This window comes from Delphinapterus leucas, chromosome 17, assembly GCF_059928025.1.
Source record: "Delphinapterus leucas isolate spDelLeu-1000000601 "Yukka" chromosome 17, BTC_Dleu_Yukka2, whole genome shotgun sequence".
Taxonomy (NCBI): domain Eukaryota; kingdom Metazoa; phylum Chordata; class Mammalia; order Artiodactyla; family Monodontidae; genus Delphinapterus; species Delphinapterus leucas.
In genome coordinates, this window is record NC_143145.1 from 683,375 (window position 1) to 704,060 (window position 20,686).

General features: G+C 60.3%; 1 protein-coding gene across 4 annotated transcripts; it reads left to right on the top strand.

Annotated features, from left to right (window-relative positions):
- Positions 1–10,598: 10,598 nt before the first annotated feature.
- On the top strand, positions 10,599–20,541 carry OPLAH (5-oxoprolinase, ATP-hydrolysing). Of its 4 annotated transcripts, none has more exons than XM_030764185.2 (27): positions 10,599–10,938; positions 11,397–11,620; positions 11,696–11,887; positions 12,392–12,491; positions 12,572–12,695; positions 12,781–12,976; positions 13,058–13,223; positions 13,331–13,469; positions 13,563–13,630; positions 13,758–14,023; positions 14,120–14,232; positions 14,324–14,494; positions 14,643–14,780; positions 14,872–15,010; positions 15,132–15,244; positions 15,431–15,582; positions 16,099–16,259; positions 16,338–16,439; positions 16,511–16,685; positions 18,316–18,500; positions 18,626–18,763; positions 18,858–18,992; positions 19,154–19,303; positions 19,430–19,587; positions 19,680–19,840; positions 19,995–20,092; positions 20,335–20,541. In XM_030764185.2, exons 1-27 carry the CDS (start codon positions 10,785–10,787, stop codon positions 20,479–20,481), a joined length of 4,065 nt encoding a protein of 1,354 aa, XP_030620045.2. In that variant the 5' UTR covers positions 10,599–10,784; the 3' UTR covers positions 20,482–20,541. The 4 variants fall into 4 exon arrangements, with proteins under 4 accessions (XP_030620045.2, XP_030620046.2, XP_022410996.2 ...); XM_030764186.2 differs by having other exon boundaries at positions 10,601–10,938; positions 16,529–16,685; positions 18,626–18,772; XM_022555288.3 differs by having other exon boundaries at positions 10,603–10,938; positions 18,626–18,772.
- The last annotated feature ends 145 nt before the right edge of the window (positions 20,542–20,686 follow it).

The window sequence follows — 20,686 nt, forward strand, 5'->3', positions numbered from 1 at the left end:
GGCCGAGCCCCGCTCGGACCCCGCGCAGCCGGTGCGCCTCTGCTTCTCTTTGACGCCAGGCGTCTTCCTCGAGGTTCGCGGGTGAGAGCCGCGACTGCTGGAATGATAGCATCGTTTTGTCTGACGGCTTCTGTTCTTCCGCTCTCGTAAATGCATTCGTTTTCCCAAGCTGAGACACATTCTCTGTTCTCTTGTTTTTTACCGTTTAGTTTTAACAATTGTCCATTAAAAAAAAAAACCCACATAGTTTATATTGTACATACACATGGTTGTATTTTTTAGAGCAGCTTTAATTTTCTTTTCCATGTTGCTTTGGTTCTTCACTCCGTACGACCCCACGCCCCCCAGCATCTGCCGTAGCTTAAATACTGGTTTTATGATTTTCTCCACACACATAATTACATACAAGTCACAACAAATGTGTGCAGTTGTAACGTACAGACATATAGGGGCTTTTGGAACTCTGCTTATTTTTTTAAATGGGATCATTTCGTACACACTTTTCTGTTTCTCACTACAAAATACGTAGTGAAATCTGTCCAGATAATCCTGTGGAACTCTTAATTTTTTGCTTGATACTCATGGGGTGGATGTACCAGAATTTACCCATCTACTGCCCCACTGTGGGCAGTGGGTGTGTGTCCAGGGGCTTGGGAGATGGAACCCCAGGGTAGGGACTAACTGGGTGAAGGCTGTAAGTGTGAGTTACATTTTCCCTCCTTTCCCACCAAGAAAAAGTTACAGTTTTTACATAATCCTTGCCAACCTGCAGAGTGTTGCTGACATGCTGTAATCACTCATGCATCTCTTTGCCTGATGTAGTCCAACATCTTGTGTCGGTCAAGTCCCCTGGAACTGTTGAGGGGTCTACAGAAGGGAGAAATGAGATGCTTTTCTCCCTAGCTGCCTCCTGTTTCCAGGTACCTCTGTTTCTCGGTGGTCAAGGTTATTACCATCAGGGAGTTCATCCCCCTCGCCACCGCCCCCCACTCCCACCAGCTGCATTATTCAGCCCCTCTGCAGTGCTTAGGAAGCCAGATCGTTCAATGTTGAATCTTGAACGTGGAAGGATGAACCAGCAGGGTTACAACACTCACCAAGAGGAGGTGGCATTCACAGGGGCCTAGGAAGGGGCACAGGCCTGTGTCCCAGCACCGCCTGCACGTAGTGTCTTTCAGGTCCTCTCATGCTCCCCCATTACATCCAGCTCCCACGTGCAATACAATGGGCCTCCTTTTTCCATTTGAGAGTGAAGAGATCCTCACCCTTTCCAGAAGGGAATTGTATGGGGTTGTGTGTCTGTCTGACTCTTGATGCATGGCCTTAGTGCCTTCAAATAACAAAAAATAAATATATTATTGAGGTAGGAGGTAGATGGGCCCCTGGGCTGAGCAGCTGGAATTTGTCAAGCCGAGTGAATTGGAGTTTGTCTTCCCCTGACATTTTCAAGGAAAAAGTTAATGGCAGGAGCAGAGAGGAGTTGAGCTCGGCAGGAGTGAAGAGATAAGATGACCACATCTATCATTCTTGAGGTCGAGGAGACCTCCCCACCTGCCCATGCACAGAAAGGCTCTTCAGGGGTCAAAAAGGGAGGGGTCACTATCCCATAATAGGTGCTGTCAATCTCCTAAAGACCCTCATGCTGGAATCCATCTTGGCTAAAAGATGCGTGCATATGTCGGGGAGGGCCCTGGTCCAGTCAGTTGTGGGAAATGAAGCAAGATGGTAGGCCAGAGGAAAAGAAAGACCTGGAAAAACTGCCCCTATAGAAATGATTTAACTGCCTCTTAGGTGTGCTCATTAGGGAGGACACCCACACATCTTCTTCCCTGGGTGTGTAACTTTGCTTTGCTTCTCTCTTAAACAAACTGCTTCTCTGTGCGCTCTCCCACACGTGCTGTGCTTCTAATAAACTCTGTGTCTGTTTTATAGCCTTAGTCTATTTATCTACTTATTTATTTGGCTGCGTTGGGTCTTTGTTGCTGCGCGCTGGCGTTCTCTAGTTGTGGTTACTCTTCGTTGCGGTGCGTGGGCTTCTCATTGTGGTGGCTTCTCTTGCTGAGGAGCTCAGGCTCTAGGTGCGTGGGTTCAGTAGTTGTGGCTCGCGGGCTCTAGAGCACAGGCTCAGTAGCTGTTGCTCCGCAGCATGTGGGATCTTCCTGGACCAGGGATTGAATCTGTGTCCCCTGCATTGGCAGGTGGATTCTTAACCGCTGTGCCACCAGGGAAGTCCTGCATGGTGTTCTAAGACCTAGCCTCAGAAGTCACGTAGTGGCATTCTTGCCAGATTCTGGGTCAAGGCAGTCACAGAGGTCTGCCAGGCTCAAGGGGAGGGGACATGCCCTCCCCCCCCCCCCACTGCCATAGGAGCAGTTCAATGTCAAGCCATGAGAAGAGCAGGTGGAATGGACATACTGTGGTGGGCTTGGGCCTAAGTCCTAGGCAGAGCATCCCCTCCAAGGCGGTGGTCTCCTAGAATACTGGGGCATGAGGCCCTGCCACTGTGCCTGGTCGAAGGCCGTGAATGATGGCCATCATTCTCTGCCATTAGCCATCCTCCATCCCCTCACCCTCGGCTCTTCAGCTGGACTGAGCAGGCCTTCTTCCCTCAGCAGTGTGGGCTCTTACTCTTCCAGTTCTTACTAGGTCAAGATTGCTGTAGTCCATTGCCGCAGGTGGAAGCCCCCCGGGTGCCCCGCCCTCATTTCATGGTTGGCCCTAGCAGCTCAGGATAATTAGGGTAAGTTGGTTCTGGGCCTAAGGAGCCCAGAGTGACTGGGGAGTGGCTTTTCCTTCCAGATCAGTGCAAACCTTACTGTGTCCCCTTGTGGAAGTGTCCCCCCACCCCAGGAGCTAAGATCTCCAACCTGGCAGCATCTCTGGTTTAGGGTATGGGCTGTTCGGGAATGAGAACCCCTTGGTTCTCTGGCCTTTGTGTTCTAGCCATAGGGTACACACATGGGTGGATTCACGTTTGGGGGCCTAAAGCTTATACAAATTCGGGGGCTGTGTTGAGGATCCCCAAGACCAGCCCTGGATTCAGTGATTTACTAGGACTCATAGAATTCAGCACATACAGTTGTACTCATGACCAAGATTCAAGGGAGAGAATGTTAATCAAAATCAGCAAAGGGAAAAGGCTGGTGGGGCAAAGAAAGAGGAAACCAGGCCCCAGCTTCCAGAGTCCTCTCCTTGAGAAATCGCTCAGGACACACTCCATCCCCCCAGGAACAAGGTGCGACAATGTGTGTGAAATGCTGGCCACCAGCGAAGCTCACTGGAGACTCAGGGCCTACAGCTTTCATAGGGGGCTGGTCACGGTCATGTAGGCACGCCTGCCTGGTATGTACCCAGAGTCCTGGGACGAAAGCAGGAGTTTAGCATAAACCATATTTGTTTGTACGAAGAGTTTAGGTTCAGTGAGCCACTCTTATTGGGGAATGGTAGGAACCCTTCTGAAACCTAGGTTCCCAGACGCCACAGCTTTGCAAACATCGTCGGAAGGCGAGCAGTCTTGGGGCCCTCTTTAAGAAACAGAGGACAGGGATTTCCCTGGTGGTCCAGTGGTTAAGACTCCATGCTCCCAATGCAGGGGGCCCAGGTTCGATCCCTGGTGAGGGAACTAGATCCCGCATGCCACAGCTAAAGATCCCACATGCCACAATGAAGATCCCGTGTGCCGCAACTAATTTTATTAATAAATAAATAAATGTTTTTTTAAAAAAAGAAACAGAGGACGAATCATATATACAAAATTAAGTGAATAGAGTGAGGAAAGAAATCCCAACGTGCAACACAGATTTTTAAAGTTGACCGATATCACAAACATCACAAAACACAGAAAACAAACATAATGTCATCAATTAACTTCCTGACATATTTCTAACATGTTTCCCCTGTGCTTTTCAGACGCAAAATCTGTCACCTCTTAAGATGATGACACTTTCATGATGTCACCTTCTGTATATGGAGAGAGGATAATTTAGTCTCCCCTCTAACGTGCTTAATCAAAGTTTATTTAATATATTTATTTTTATTTATTTATTTTGGCTGCGCCGTGTCTTCGTTGTGGCACACGGGATCTTTTTAGTTGCAGCATGCGGGCTTCTTAGTTGCAGCGTGCTGACTTCTTAGTTGCAGCATGCATGCGGGATCTAGTTCCCCGACCAGGGATTGAACCTGGGCCCCCTGCACTGGGAGTGCAGAGTCTTACCCTCTGGACCACCAAGGAAGTCCCATCAAAGTTTATTTTTATAACTTACAGCTTAGGAGAAAAGTTGTTTTCAGGTAACAGCACCTTTAGCTAATATTGTGTACATTTTTAGAATTATTAAATTTGAGAAAACCTCTATCAAATTTCTTTTACGTATGAGCCCTAAGATTTCAGGGCCTTTGGGGGCTCTTGTCTGTGACTAACTTAGATGGTTTTCGAATTGACGACACTCTTCAGCCAGTTCCATTAGCTTGATGTGTAGTGACACACAGCACAGAGGGCAGGTGTGTTCCTGGCGGCCACTTCTACACCAGAATGACAGCAATAACTGAACTACATCAGGAGGTGAATGTTCCCCCCAGAACCACACTAAAGCCCTCCCGACTCAGCCTCCCTGAGTGGAGCCCACGAGGCGCCCCCCATTCAGTGCAGCAGGGGAGGAAATGACCCCAAGCGGGTGGCAGTGGGAAGAGACAGCATTAACCGACTGTGATTAAATTATGTACTTTGCAAATTTTACAAAATGTGCGACCCTGTGAACACTTTGCTGGGGCCCTGGCCTGGAAGAGTCCCGAGCTGAGCCTCATGACTTCGCAGTGAATCTGTCCCCAGACCCCAGACCCCTTAGGCAGCACAGACGCATCTCAGCAGCGTCCCATCCCAAGAGGGGTCAACAGCCAGTTGGAAGCATGGCAGGGCCTTCAACAGACTGTCTCCATTCCGTTAGGCTGATGGGGATCCTGGGAAGACCAGTGAGTCCCGGGGTCATGAGCTCATTGCCGTGGGCCATCGGCTCTCAGATGGGTCCTTGGTGTGCATCACCATCCAGCGGGAGGTAAGGCACTTGGTAAGCCTGGGGTGAAGGTGCTGGGAGAGGAGCTGTCAGGGAGGCAAAGTCGTGTCCAGAATAGGGGTTGGTTTGGGGCAGAATAACTGCCCCTCCAGGTGGAAGGGGTGCGAGTGAGGTTGTGGGTCTCTGCTGCCCCAGGCAGGGTATTTGCAGTGGCAGAGGGGCCTGCCACCGCCTGCCACTACAGCCACCCCTCTCATGGGCCTTTGTGTAAGTGAAGCTTTGATGTCTCTGTCTACGAATCCAAGACCTGGCCCTTCAAGGGCAGTGACTGCTGCGTGCCTCTCCTGTGCAACCATCACCCTGTCCTGTTTCTCTGCGCGTCTCAGGGTGTTTTGCTGAAAACTGGACGTTCTAGGTGATCTGCTGCAGTAACTCTGGGTCATGCTTAGCTGGCCCCTCCCTGGGCTTGTTGCTGTTGCTGTTAATTAATCCAGTGGCTTGTCTGCAGCAGTTCTGTGAGGTCTGTTCCTCCACAGGGTGCAGCTTATGACGTCACTCCTCAGGCCCCCTCCCCCCTCCTTTTTTTTTTAATAAATAAATTTATTTATTTATTTTTGGCTGCGTTGGGTCTTCGTTGCTGCGCGTGGGCTTTCTCTAGTTGTGGCGAGCAGGGGCTACTCTTGGTTGCGCTGCGTGGGCTTCTCATTATGGTGGCTTCTCCTGTTGCAGAGGACGGGCTCTAGGCGCGCGGGCTTCAGTAGTTGTGGCACATGGGCTTAGTTGCCCCCCCCCCTCCGGCACGTGGGATCTTCCCAGATCAGGGCTCGAACCCGTGTCCCCTGCATTGGCAGGCGGATTCTTAACCACTGCGCCACCAGGGAAGTCCCCCCCATCCCTTCTTATAGTTAAGCCTGGCTGCCCAGAAGTTGCGTCTGGGTCAGCATAGCTTAGGGCTCAGCCACCGACTGGGCAGAGGTTGTGCTTCAGCTCCCGAGCCACTGGCGCGCGGCCCTTCGCTGATGAATCAGGGCGTGGCTGAGGAACACTTTCAAGTCTGCCCACGTCCAGCCATTGTAACAGGCTGAAGCATAGCCAGGTCCTAATTCCCAAAGACCGTGAATGTCACCTTCAATGGCAAAAGGAACTTTGCACGTATGATTAAGCTAAGGGTCTTGAGAAGGAGAGAGTGTCCTAGAGTATCCAGGTGGGCCCTACATGTCATCATGAGTATCCTTTTAAGCTGGAAGCAGAGGGGCATTTGGTTGCAGAAGCAGAGGAGGAGGAGAGGTGGCCTTGGAGGCAGATTGCAGTGAGGCAGCCACAAGCCGGGGAGCGCCGACTGCTGGCCGCAGCGGGGAACAAACTCCCCCCGCCCCGGACCAGAAGGAACTGTCCTGGCTGACGTCTTGATTTTAGCCCAAATGACTCCGTTTGGACTTCCGGCCCTTAGAACTGGAAGAGAATAAATGTCTGTTGTTTGAAGCCTTCGGGTTTGTGGTAACGTGTTTGAGCTCTTTTCTTTTTTTTTTTGGGCTGCTCAGTGCAGCATGTGGGATCTTAGCTCCCTGACCAGGGATTGAACCCACGCCCTCTGCATTGGAAGCAGGGAGTCTTAACCGCTGGACCGCCAGGAAAGTCCTGTTTGAGCTCCTTAATAATTTCTCACCACTAGGATCTCCACCATCCTCCCCAACACCACACTCAGCGTCTGAGGAGCTGCTCAGCTATGCTGTGGAGCCACTCGTCCTTCCGTCTCACCTCCTCACCGCTGGCTGGGGTCTGGGGGAGCTGGGGCGGGTGGGAGCCTGCCCCTCCCAGAGATACCCCTGACCCGCGGGTGTTGCGGGGGAGGCCTCGTCTTCTCAGCTCGTCTCTCCCAGTTTCCTCTGCCCTCGGCTGGAGCCAAGCCCAGGGCGCCCCGTGCTCTTGGCCACAGCCTCTCGGAGCCGAGCTGTCATGATGCAGAGCAGGGCGGGGAGGGGCAGGTCCCGCTCTTCTTACCAAGAAGTAGTAGACCTCCACGAATGACTGCTGCACGCCCAGAGTGACAGTCTCCAGAGTGACAGGGTCACTCCCGGAACTCCTGCCCCTGCCAGGCCTCTCAAGGTCACGGCTCGGCACAGGAACACTGTCACTTCCACCACGTGCTTCCAGTCAAAATAAGGCAAATGGCCAGGTCAGAGCCCCAGGACTGAGAACTGGACGCACCTGTTGAGGGGAGACAGCATGTGCGCCTGAGTGGCAGCAGTGGTCGGCGGCCCCCTGCACCCCAGGGGAGGCCACTGCCTGCTCCTCCAGCGAGGAAGGAGGGGCTGCTTCTGCCAGGAAGCGGCTCGTGGGAGTTTGGCAGCCTAAGATCCAAGTGTATCCGCTTGGTCTCAAGGCTGACTCTGCCCCGGGACAGTGCACATGCCATTTCCTTTGCAACCCAGCTACTTGTATAATCGGCTCCTGTGTTTCCTTCAACACAGGAGGCTGTGCTAGTTTTCACTGCTATGGAATAGGTTGCCCCAAATGCAGTGGCTTGAAACTACATCCACTTGTAAACTCACAGCTCTGTAGGTCACAAGTCTGGGTGCAGCATGGCTGCATTTGGGCAACTGGACTAGAATGACTATTTCATGTGACTTCCTTTCAGCTTGAAGAACTTTCTTTAGTATTTCTTGTAAGGTAGGTCTGCTAACAACAGATTCTCTCTTTGTTTATTTTGGACTTTCTTTATTTCACCTTAATTTACAAAAGATCATTTTCCAAAATATTGGATTCTTGCTTGAGTTTTTTAATAATTTGAGTTTATCATCCCATTGTCTCCTGGCCTCCATTGTTTCTGATGAGAAGTTAGGTGTAAATCTTATGGTATTCTCTTATATGTGATGAATTATTTTTATCTTGTGACTTTTGAAGTTTTCTCTTTGTCTTTCAAGATTTTGGCTATGACATATCAGGTCCTAGGGGCTGCCCACATGTCCTGCCTCATGGCCCCCCAGCAGTGGAGAATCTCCCTTGCGTGAATCTCTCTGGAGCTTTGCATCCTTCCTCCAGGAAGAAAACCGTCCTTATATGGGATTTCCTGATTAAGCCAGGTCCGCCCAGGATAATATCCCTTTATACCTCAGCTGTGTCATAACACAATCATGGGTGTAAAAGCCATTCTACTCACAGTACTGGAATTACGCAGGGTGCGTGTGCCAGGGCAGGAAAACTTGGGGGCCTTCTTAGAATTCTGCCTACCACAGTCTACCCTCTGGCCTCCAGAGAGTGTCTGAGCTGGAAGTTGACTGCCCTGAGCCTGTCGTTGTTTGGGGGTAAGATCTCTAGTTCTGTCATAAACACTCTACTTCATAATCCTTAGAATGAGGATTATTTCCCACTTACAGAAACCATTAAAATTGACATCACTTCCATCGAGATTAAGTGTGGCTGCTCCCCAGTCTCCTGGAACACTGCTCTCAGGACTGTCCCCCCATGCTCAGCACCGGTGAGAACTTCCTGCCAGCGTGCCACCCTGGAGCAGTGGGGAAATGACATGCAAATCCCAGGAAAACTACTGGTTAACAACTGGAAACAGCAGACCCGCAAAAAGGAAACGACGACGTGAAATAAACAATAATCATAATGGAAGAAATGACACAAAATAACGGCAGCTGCACAGAGCCGCCCCATTGGAAGACAGACTGGGTGAAGGAAAGAAGTCCTTTATACGATCTCAAGGGTAAACCCAATTGTTGTCCTTGAGGGCGGCCCCCCTGCCCCCAGGAACCTGCTGTCCTCAATGTCTCCTGGGGCCTCCCTGCTCCCTGCCCTCCCCGCCCATTCCCTGAGGTGTGGCCCTGAATGTGGTGCCTCGTCCTCCCTGTGACAGTGACACTCCCTACCACCCCAACAGCAGGACCACTTTTGCCTCCAGCTTTGCCCTGAGGTGCTCGTTGGCTCACCCCACGCCCCCAAGCTCTGACCCACCTTTGCCTCCACAGTCCAGCTCCCCCTTGCTGTTGGGCCAGACATGCCCCCTCCCTCAGGGCAGCTCAAACATCCACTCTCCCGACCCCTTCAGATGCTGTGCTGGCCACGACCGCCTCTGGGACTGTGCCCAGTCAGCCAGCCCCACAACATGGCACGGGCAGCTGGTGGCCAGTGGGTGGCAAGATGGGTGGGTAAGGATGCCTGAATCTCGCAGCCCTCTACCTGCAACACCGCCATCCTAGGCTGGGATGCAGAAGCTTCTGTCCTCCAGGAGGAGCTTCCTAGGGGGACTCCAGGCCTGAGGCAGGTCTGGGCTCCTCTAGTCATTCAACCCTCAGGGGGCCAGAGGTCAGAGGTCAAGTTCGCCCTGCTCCAGGTGCTCGGAACCGCTGGGCCCCGGCTCTGAAGCCCTGGAATGTGGCTGAGGCACGGGGGTAGGGGCAGTGCTGACCTCACAATGGCAGGGTCCGCTGCCCCTGGCCAGCCCACCACTGCCGGGCATGTCCCTCCTCAGCAGCTGCGGCGGGAGATCCAGCGGCTGGCACAGGAGAGCCGAGAGCTGCGGCGGCTCGGGCAGCTCATCCAGGAGAACGAGGAGCTGAAGCTGGTGCTCAGGAACCGGGGCATCGGCCTGAGCTTCTGCAGCTCCGGGCTCCTGGCCGAGGTGACCGCCAGCCCCCGCCTGCCCCGGCGCAGAACCATCAAGTTCAGGGATGCTGAAAGAGGTGCGTGGGCCAGGGCCGTGGGGGTCTCCTCAGGGACCCACAGGCTGCACTCATTGAGCCGTGCGGGACAGCGAAAAGTGGGAGAAACCCCTGCTCCCGTGCGGCCGTGTCCTGTCAGGTGCTGACAGGTGCTGTGGAGGAAGAGGCGAGGAATGGGGTCGGGGGGCTCTTTTAGGGGTGCAGCGGGGAGAAGGTGACATCTCTGAGAGAGTGACCTCAGAGCAGCGCTAGACTGAAGTGAGGGAGCCGTGAGGCTGCCCTTTAATGCCCCATCATACAGAGGATGTGAGGCGGCCAGAGGCCACCAGTCCGTGGGGAGCCCTGCTGCAGCCTGGGTTGCGGCCCAGACCCTGTGCTCTCACAGCAGCCAACCTCCCTCTCTCCTCCTGGGACCAAGCAGGCTTTAAGGGCCAGCAAGGCTCAAGGAAGCTGTAGAGTCTGGGGTGGGATGGGGCCAGGGCATGGACAGTGTCCCTGCCTGTCTGGCCACCTGTCTGCCTGGCCCGTGAGGTGAGGTGGCCCCTTCACCTGCTGTTCCTCTGCTTGGGAAGCCCCCTATCCCCCACCGTTCCTTTGCGGCCCCTCACATCTCCAGCCCACCTCAGGCCTGGGCAGGCACCCGGGCAGCTTTCAGCTCGCGGGGAATCAGGCCAGGGAAGGGCAGCCACCCGCCCCGTGGTCCCGAGACTGACCACAGCGTCTGGCGATATCAGCCCGAGCGTCGCGCGGTCGGCCTGGGAGGGCGGCGTGGAGGGCCCCCAGCCCACAGCGCCTGGTGCGCCCACGGGGAGTGAGGGGTTTCTCCAGGACGCCCCCCTGCCCCCCCCGCGGGTCGGGCCACTCAATTCTGCCCTCCCGCGTCACCCATCCCCCACCCCGGGCCGCCACAACCGCCGCACGCTGAGGGGCGCGGTCCGAGGTCGTCTGCGCTCCGCCTGCCCCGGGGCACCTGGAGGAGGGTACCCGGGGCGCCCGCGCTTAGCGAGCTCCGGACCGGCGCAGGGCCTGGCGGCCGAAGAGCCCAGGTGCCCGGGGGCCGGGCCGCGGGGTGGGGCCGCGCCGGCACGGCGCCGCCCCGCCGGGGATCTTGATGGAGACGCCTGCCGCCCGCGGCTCCGGGCCACCCGAGCCTGACGCAACCGGAGAGCCCGGCGGGCCCCGCTTCCGGGCTGGGGGAGGGCGCGGGCAGGGCCCGGAGCGAGTGCGGCCGAACGGACGGCGAGCGACCGGAGCCGACAGGCCAGGTGGGCGCCGCGCCAGGATCCTCCCCGCTCCCCTGTCCGCACCCCCGGGCCCCACTCGCCCCCACCGCTCGCTCCCCTTCGCCTCCCGGCCCCGCCCCGTCGCCTGCGCAGGCTCCGCGCCGTCCCCGTGTCCCGCTCGGCCTCTGCTCCAAGGTCGAGCCTTTGGGAAGTGGGCCTTTTCTCACCAGCCCCCAACCCACGTGCCTCTTCGTGCTTAAGGGCCCAGAAACCCCAGCCCGAGGGCTCCCGCCGCGCCTCCTCCTTTGAAAGGCCTGCTCCAGGCCCTGGGGTCCCTTGCAACCCTGCGCACTGGAACTGGGGAGTGGGGGTCATGAGGCCCTGCAGGACTTGCCCAGCTCTGGCTCCACCCAGGGCTCCTCATGGGCGTGGAACCCCTGTCTTCTCCCCATCCCAGGATGCCCCCCAGGCCTCCCTGCTGACCCACTGCCTCTGTCCAGTGCTCCCAGGACTGCCGGCTGAAGAGTCGCTGCTGGACTCCAGCCCCACCACCATGGGCAGCCCGGAGGGGCGCTTCCACTTTGCCATTGACCGCGGAGGCACCTTCACAGATGTCTTTGCCCAGTGCCCAGGGGGGCACGTGAGGGTCTTAAAGCTGCTCTCAGAAGACCCCGCCAACTATGTGGACGCACCCACCGAGGGCATCCGCCGCATCCTGGAGCAGGTGGCCAGGGCAGAGTGGTGGGGTGGGGAGGGACCTTGGGGCCAGAGGCCTGATGGCTGACCACGTGGTTCCCAGGAGGGGGGCATGCTGTTGCCGCGGGACCGGCCGCTGGATACCAGTCGCATCGCCAGCATCCGCATGGGCACCACGGTAGCTACCAACGCGCTGCTGGAACGGCGCGGGGAGCGGGTGGCACTGCTGGTGACTCGCGGCTTCCGAGACCTGCTGCATGTGGGCACCCAGGCCCGTGAAGACCTCTTTGACCTGGTGAGTTCATCCACGCCAGCAGGTGGCCAGCTCTGCAGCGCATGTTTTCCCTGGAGTGCTGTGGCCCCTCAGGGAGGGCGGTCCTTGGAAGGGTCAGTGCCAGCCCAAGGCCACCAGCTGATAGAGAGGAGGTTCCGGGCACTCGTAGTGGGACGCTGTGTCCCCCTAGCCCTGACTGGTCACGTGTTGTCCTATGCCTGTCTGCCGCTCCGCCCAGTCTTGGACCCTGACCCTCACCCCCACGGTTGGGCTCTGGGAAGGAGCTGCCTTTGTGGGGGTGGGGCAGTTGGCTGCACTCAGAGGCCTGGGGGCAGAGAGCCGCCCCCCCGGGTGGGCCTTCCTGGGGCCACCCGCTCTGACTGTGTCACCCTGTCTCACTGTGTCTCCTGGGCCTGTGGACTGGCCTGTTGGGACACATCTGCTCACCTGCATTGCCCCACCCGTGCAGGGCCCCAGCAGGGACCCTCAGGCCTGGGACTCCTCTGAGTCTCTGCCTGTCCTCAGGCCGTGCCCATGCCCGAGATGCTGTACGAGGAGGTGCTGGAAGTAGACGAGCGTGTGGTGCTGTATCGAGGGGAGCCAGGTGCTGGGATGCCCGTGAAAGGTACGGATGCCCGAGTGTTGGGGCGCAGGGCAGCAGGCCCAGATGGGCCTTTGACGGGGCAGCAGCGGGCTTCCCTGCAGGCCGCACAGGGGACCTGCTGGAGGTGCAGCAGCCTGTGGACCTGGGGGGCCTGCGAGGGAAGCTGGAGGGGCTCCTGTCTCGAGGCATCCGCAGCCTGGCCGTGGTGCTCATGCACTCATACACGTGAGTGTGGGCTGACTGGGGGTGCGGGCGGCAGGTGGGCCAGCGGGTGGGCAGGTAGCTCAGCGGCACTCGGACGCCATCGTAGGTGGGCCCAGCACGAGCAGCAGGTGGGCGCCCTGGCCCACGAGCTGGGCTTCACACACGTGTCACTGTCCTCGGAGGCCATGCCCATGGTGCGTATCGTGCCCCGGGGGCACACTGCCTGCGCTGACGCCTACCTCACACCCACCATCCAGCGCTACGTGCAGGGCTTCCGCCGTGGCTTCCAGGGTCAGCTCAAGGTGAGGCCCCCCGCCGGCCCGCCCCTGGCCACCCCCGCCCTGCGCCGCCCCGCCCCTCACTGCCCACCTGCCTGCCCACAGGACGTGCAGGTGCTGTTCATGCGCTCTGATGGTGGCCTGGCGCCCATGGACTCCTTCAGTGGCTCCCGCGCTGTGCTCTCGGGCCCTGCTGGGGGCGTGGTTGGTTACTCAGCCACCACCTACCGGGTGGAGGGTGGCCATCCTGTCATCGGCTTTGACATGGGAGGTATGAGGGCCTGAGGGTGGGGTCCGGGGGAGCCTCAGATGCTGGGCTGGGCAGTGTCAGGCATCCAGGTCTGTGGGATGACCCCTTACCACCCCGTCTCCCACCAGGCACGTCTACCGACGTGAGCCGCTATGCTGGCGAATTTGAACACATCTTCGAGGCCAGCACAGCTGGTGTCACCCTCCAGGCCCCCCAGCTGGACATCAACACTGTGGCAGCTGGTGGGGGCTCCCGCCTCTTCTTCAGGTCAGCCCCATCCCACACCTGGGCGGGACCCCCAGCCCTGCCTCCCAGCCCTGCCTCCCAGCCCACCTCCACCTCCAATTCCCCTCTCCAAAGGTCAGGCCTCTTCGTGGTGGGGCCAGAGTCTGCAGGAGCCCACCCTGGCCCCGCCTGCTACCGCAAAGGTAAGAGCTGGCACGTGCTCTGCCAGTCCCCTTCCCACACGGCCCAGGCCCAGCGACCCCTCCAGCCCCACCCCCACTGCCCGCTCCCGGCGCTCACCTCCAGCCCCACACCGTGCACACCTCCCAGGAGGCCCTGTGACCGTGACGGATGCTAATCTGGTCCTGGGTCGCCTGCTGCCTGCCTCCTTCCCCCGCATTTTTGGGCCGGGAGAGGACCAGCCACTGTCCCCGGAGGCGTCCAGAAAGGCCCTGGAGGCTGTAGCCACTGAGGTCAACAGCTTCCTGACCAACGGGCCTTGTCCGGCCTCCCCACTGAGCCTGGAGGAGGTGGCCATGGGGTTTGTGCGTGTGGCCAACGAGGCCATGTGCCGGCCCATCCGCGCGCTCACGCAGGTACAGCTGCCTTTCCCCTCGCCCAGGGGTGGGCGACAGGATGGGGGAGGGCCAGGCGGGGCAGGGTAGGCCACTGATCCCCTTCTGGCTCCCCAGGCACGAGGCCACGACCCCTCGGCCCACGTGCTGGCTTGCTTTGGGGGAGCTGGTGGGCAGCATGCTTGCGCCATCGCCCGGGCCCTGGGCATGGACACCGTGCACATTCATAGGTGTGTCTGGGTGTGGTGCGTGTGTCCTGGGGCCGGGGGGCCACTTTGGGAGGCACCCCACCCTTTCGCTGTGCGGTCCCTGTCCCCCTAGGCATAGTGGGCTGCTGTCAGCACTGGGGCTGGCCCTGGCAGACGTGGTACACGAGGCACAGGAGCCCTGCTCCCTGCCCTATGCTCCCGAGACCTTTGTGCAGCTGGACCAGAGGCTGAGCCGCCTGGAGGAGCAGTGCGTGGATGCCTTGCGGGCCCAGGGCTTCCCCAGGTGGGGCTCCGGGGGCTGCCGGGCCAGGTGGAGGGCCTGCCGCATCCGAGCCGCTTCACTTGGGGCCTCTTCGGCGGCAGTCAGGGAGGGGTGGCCTAGGTGTCCTCAAGGGTACCCAGTGCGAGTGCCCTGCCTGTCGCCGTTGCAGGGCTCAGATCAGCACCGAGAGCTTCCTGCACCTGCGCTACCAGGGCACGGACTGCGCCCTGATGGTGTCCGCTCACCAGCACCCGGCCACTGCCCACTCACCCCGAGCTGGTGACTTCGGGGCAGGCTTCGTCGAGAGGTATGTGAGCTCCACGTCTTGGGAGCCCTGGCTGGCGTCCGCTGGCCTGGCTGCCCGCCCTGATGGCTCTCCGGGACCTCCGGGTGTGCAGGTACGTGAGGGAGTTTGGCTTCATCATCCCTGAGCGGCCAGTGGTGGTGGACGACGTGCGGGTGAGGGGCACTGGCCGCAGTGGCCTTCGCCTCGAGTACGTCCCGAAAGCCCAGAGTGGGCCTCCCCGGGTAGACAAGGTTGGTGGCTCTGCCTGTGCCCGTCCACCCACACCCACTGGGACACGGGGACAGGTGTGGAAGGGGAGATGCAGGGAGGGCACCGGCCCTAGCAACTTCGCTCACCTGACACCCTCCTCAGACGACCCGTTGCTACTTCGAGGGGGGCTACCAGGAGACCCCCGTGTACCTGTTGGGCGAGCTGGGCGCTGGGCACAAGCTGCAGGGGCCCTGCCTCCTCATTGACAGCAACAGGTGGGCTGAGGGCCGGGGCCACGGCTGCCGGGGCTGGGGTGACCCGTGGGGCCCAGGCTGCAGGAGTCTGAAGGGCTCTCGGGTCCCTTCCTGGTTGGGCTGCTTCTGGGCCTGGGCACGTGGGGTCCCTGCTTGGGAGGGGTGTGTGGCCTGGCTCCTGCAGCCCCTTTGCTGCCCTGCCCGCAGTACCATCCTGGTGGAGCCAGCCTGCCAGGCGGAGGTGACTGAGACTGGGGACATCCGCATCTCCGTGGGGGCTGAGGCCCCCGGCACGGTGGGTGCCCAGCTCGACCCCATCCAACTGTCCATCTTCTCCCATCGCTTCATGAGCATTGCTGGTGAGTGGCTTCCACAATCCTGCTCCCCCGCCCTCTTACCTTTGCGGTGCGCCAGGCAGGGGTGTGCGGAGAGAAAGCGTGAGCCGGGGGAAGGGGCGGAAGCGGAAGCCGTCCTGCGGTGGTGCAGGCAGTGTGGCCCTGGCCCTGGGATGGCACAGCCCCGCTGCACTGCAGGCCCTGGGCAGGGTGGGCGCTTTTCTCCTCCTGGCACCACGTGATCTGGGCTCTGCACGGTGAACCCAGGCTCTGTGCCTCAGCACCAGTTTCTTAATGTACGAAGCAGGGCGTAGGGTTGGTGGTGGCGCCGGGCAGGGCTGGGGAGGAAGGGGGTGCTCTTCACGAGTAAGATGTGGCTCGGCCATGGCCTCGCAGTGTCTGGGTGGACCATCGCCCGCTTCGGGTCCTGGGTCCGGGACTCAGAGGCCTTGAAGGCGGTGGGCCCTGCCTCTCCATACCCCGGGAATGCGCTGTGGATGGGGTGGGGCCAGCGGGCATCTGGTCACTCTGTGTCCCCAGAGCAGATGGGCCGCATCCTGCAGCGCACGGCCATCTCCACCAACATCAAGGAGCGCCTGGACTTCTCCTGCGCCCTCTTTGGACCCGACGGGGGGTTGGTCTCCAACGCCCCTCACATCCCTGTGCACCTGGGTGCCATGCAGGAGACGGTGCAGTTCCAGGTTCGGCGGGCCCCTCTCCCTGCCCCCCGCCCCTTGCGCAGGCCCCCTCCCCACTCTGCACCTGTCTCCTGGCTTCAGATCCAGCACTTGGGGGCTGACCTCCATCCCGGCGACGTGCTGCTGAGCAACCACCCCTGCGCGGGGGGCAGCCACCTGCCAGACCTGACCGTCATCACACCGGTGAGGGTCGCTGCCCAGGTACCTTGGGTGGTAGGGCCGCCGGCGCCCCTGACTGTTGCCCTCACCCCTAGGTGTTTTGGCCGGGTCAGACGCGGCCTGTGTTCTACGTGGCCAGCCGTGGGCACCACGCGGACATTGGGGGCATCACACCGGGTTCCATGCCCCCCCACTCCACCACCCTGCAGCAGGAGGGCGCCGTCTTTCTGTCCTTCAGACTCGTCCAGGCGGGTGTCTTCCAGGAGGAGGGTGAGTGGGAACGGGTCTGGGGTGGGGCTGAAACACCTGGCCGCTTCCTGCAGCCAGGCTGGGCTGGACACGGGGATGCAGCCCCCGCTGCCCCCCTCCCCCCTGGCCTAGGCCGGCCTCCAGGCTGAGGGAGCTGGTCGGTGACCCCCCAGGGTGGTTGCAGATCGCCTCTCAGAGGTGATCAGACGAGCTGAGCTGAGTTCTGCCTGGGTCCAAGGAGGCCTGGAAGGTTTGGGGGTGGGGAGCTGGCCAGGACACCCAAGGGATTGGGTGCAGGAGGGGAAGGAGCCTATTTTAAGGTGGGCGGCTGCTGGTGGCGTTTATGATTTGCACTGGGTTTGCACTGGGTCTGGGGACTGCAGAGACACGGCAGCACCAGCGGCCAGGGGCTGCAGGCTCTCGGAGAGCTTTCCTGGGCCTGGGTCAGTCACTGGGCAGCTGTGAAGGGCTTCAGCTGGGCCTGAGCTGCCTGTGCACCAGGCAAGTCCCCCGCCTATGTGCAGGGCGCATGGAGGCTCCTGCAGGCCAGGCAGGGGGCGTGGGGTGGGGGCAGCTGCTCTCGCCCTGGAAGATGCTGAGCCTCAAGCTGGGAAGCAACGGTGAGGGTGTTTTGGAGGTCAGGGTTGCTAAGTGGTGGGATTTGGGCAGCGGGGAGGGAATCAAGTTTGGACAGCTGTAGGATGGAGGTCCTGGCACTGCAGTTGCCAGGAAGGTGGGACAGAAACTGCAATGGGACCTGGGGGTCAGGGACAGCTGGTGTGAGAGCCCTGGGGGCATCCCAGAATGAGAGCAGGTGAGGTGGGCAGGGTGGAAGGCGGGGTAACAGAGCCACGGGCTGCTGTGGGTGCTGGGAACACGAGCAGAGTGACTGAGGCCTGGCTGCTCCCTTGGTCAGTATGGGGTGGGGGCAGAGGGTAGGGGTCACCGAGGGACCTGTGCAGGCATGTCTGGCAGAGGACCCAGTGGCCAGGGAGCCTGAGAGGACCCTGATGCAGACTCAGGAGGGGAGCTTTCCCGAAGCAGGGAGTGGTCCGCGGGGCCAGAACCTGTACTGCTGCCCGAGGTGGACGCCTTGTCCAGATCTTTTGGGGGTGGTGGCGGGGCGCACAGGCAGCCATGCTGGCGCTCTTTCAAAACGACTGGCTGTGGCGGTGAGTTCGGGGCCCCAGGGCTGAGGGCAGTGTGAGTGTGGGAGGGTTAAGGGAAGTGGTTTTTCCTGCTGGGAGAGGGGAGAGGAGCCCAGAAAAGGCTGGAGAGTGTGGGCCAGGTGGTGGGGAGGTAGGGCAGGAGAAACGAAGGAGGGAGGAGCGTTTGCTGAGGGAACCTTCCCCCTGCCCTGCCCCCTGCCCCGGGTACCTCCAGCCCACGTGAGATCATGGTCACGGTCAAAGCTGCTTGTCCCATCCTAGGGTGCCCTGGGGCATTGTGGTGTGGCAAGAAGGTTCAGTAGCTGATGGAGGGAAGCTGGGGAATTTCAGGGACCTGGAAGAGCCAGCAGGGTAGTGGGGAGCCAGTGATGGGCCAACAGGTGGTCCCTGCAAGTGCCCCAGCAAAGAAGTACAGCAGGTGGAGCAGGGCACCAGGTGGCCCTGGGACTTTGAGTGGCTCAGTGGCGATCCCATCCATTCAGCGGTAACTGAAGCCCTGCAGGCACCAGGCAAGATTCCAGGCTGCAGCGGAACACGGAACCTGCACGACAACCTGTCAGATCTGCGTGCCCAGGTGGCAGCCAACCAGAAGGGCATCCAGCTGGTGGGCGAGCTCATTGGGCAGTACGGCCTGGATGTGGTGCAGGCCTACATGGGCCACATTCAGGTGGGCCGGGGGGGGAAGGAGCAAGCCGGCAGCTCTGTGCCTGCCCCAGGCAGGTGGACGGAGGTGGGGGGCACCTGGCCCACCTGGAAGGTGGCGCGGCCGTTACTGAACATACTCTCCACCAGGCGAACGCTGAGCTAGCTGTGCGAGACATGCTTCGGGCCTTTGGAACCTCCCGGCAGGCCCGGGGCCTGTCCCTGGAGGTGTCTGCAGAGGACCACATGGACGACGGTTCTCCCATCCGACTCCGAGTGCAGATCAACGTGAGTGAGGTCAGTCTTGGGAGGAAGGACCTCCCCAGGCATCAGGGCCGTGGCCACCCGGCTGCTGACTTCTCCCCTCCTCTCTGGCGGGCAGGGTAGCGCGGTGTTTGATTTCAGCGGCACGGGGCCCGAGGTGTTCGGCAACCTCAACGCGCCTCGGGCCATCACGCTGTCTGCGCTCATCTACTGCCTTCGCTGTCTGGTCGGCCGCGACATCCCACTCAACCAGGTGTGCAAGGGTGTGCTGTGCACACGGACAGCAGGTCAACCCCAAGCCCCATGTCGCCCTGAGGGAGCCTGGGGCTAGGTCAGCCCAAGGTCGGACTGATCCTAGGGATGCGTGTGGTGTACCTCCCAACTCTTCTTGAGCATTGGCCCCTCTCCCCACAGGGCTGCCTGGCACCGGTGCGTGTTGTGATCCCTAAGGGCTCCATCCTGGACCCGTCCCCAGAGGCGGCGGTGGTGGGTGGCAACGTGCTTACGTCGCAGCGGGTGGTGGACGTCATCCTGGGGGCCTTCGGGGCCTGCGCTGCTTCCCAGGTGTGGTGGGCCGGTGGGCACAGCTCTGGGGCTGCTGGGGCGGGGGGAGGGGGGAGGGCTGCAGGCTGCGACTGGCCGAGAGGGGACGCACCCCCAGCCAGTGCAGCGGCCACTTGCCCCTGCCAGGGCTGCATGAACAACGTGACCTTGGGCAACGCCCACATGGGCTACTACGAGACGGTGGCGGGTGGCGCGGGCGCGGGCCCCGGCTGGCATGGGCGCAGCGGTGTGCACAGCCACATGACCAACACACGGATCACCGACCCCGAGATCCTGGAGAGCAGGTGAGCCGTGCAGGAAGGGGTGGGGCTGAGGAGCCGGGCCTGGGGTGGAGCAGGGGCGGGGCGGGCTGGGCTGAGACCCTGGCCCCGCGCAGGTACCCAGTTATCCTGCGCCGCTTTGAACTGAGACTGGGGTCTGGGGGGCGCGGCCGCTTCCGGGGCGGCGATGGTGTTATCCGCGAGCTGCTTTTTCGTGAGGAGGCGCTACTGTCAGTGCTGACCGAGCGCCGCGCCTTCCAGCCTTACGGCCTTATGGGTAAGTGGCTCCCTTCCCCTCTCCCCCCAGCCCATCACGGCCCTCAGTTCCCCACCCACCTCCTGTCCCATCTACCCCCCTATTCCCCCACCAACTCCCCACGTCTCTCACTTCCTTGCCTCCTGGGCCACCCCCACCTTGCCTCTTCTTGCAGGGGGTGAGCCCGGAACCCGTGGCCTAAACCTACTGATCCGGAAGGACGGCCGGACAGTGAATCTGGGTGGGAAGACCTCGGTGCTTGTGTCCCCCGGGGTAAGGATTGCGGCCTGGCCTGGCCCATCCCCGCCCCCACCCCCAGCTGCCCTCATCCCACAGAGTGAATGGAGTTGCACAGATAACTAGAGACGGAGTTTAATTTGGCCCCTGAAGGATGGGGGCTGCAGACTCTGGGGTCCCAGCTGGCTGCTGTGGCCGCACTGCCCCGCCGGGGATGGGATGGCGGCAGGAGACAGGCAGAGCCCATCCCCACGCTGAACCTCCCCTCTGCCCCACAGGATGTGTTCTGTCTCCACACACCAGGCGGCGGGGGCTATGGGGACCCAGAGGACCCCGCCCCTCTGCCGGCGTCGCTCCTGCAGCCCCTAGCCTTCCCTGAGCGGGGCAGCGTCTATGAGTACCGCAGGGCCCAGGAGACTGTGTGAGGGAGGGCCCCGCACAATAAAGATCCCTGAAGTCGTCCTGTTCCAGTGGCGGCTGGCCAGGCTCACGTTCTGCGTCCCTGTCTTTCCACCCGTGCTGGCACCTGTCTCCTCCGTACCTGCCTTAGGAGGGCTTGCAAGTCCCACAGCCAGGTGGTCTGTAAGCCCCGCCAGGGCGGTGCTGAATGTCACCCGTTCCACCTCTTGG

Coding starts and splice junctions, on each gene's coding strand:
- OPLAH (XM_022555288.3), top strand. CDS start 10,785: ATGGAGACGCCTGCCGCCCGCGGCTCCGGGCCACCCGAGCCTGACGCA. Junction 15,245..15,430: donor CTCCTCATTGACAGCAACAG/GTGGGCTGAGGG, acceptor CCCTGCCCGCAG/TACCATCCTGGTGGAGCCAG. Junction 15,583..16,098: donor TCGCTTCATGAGCATTGCTG/GTGAGTGGCTTC, acceptor CTGTGTCCCCAG/AGCAGATGGGCCGCATCCTG.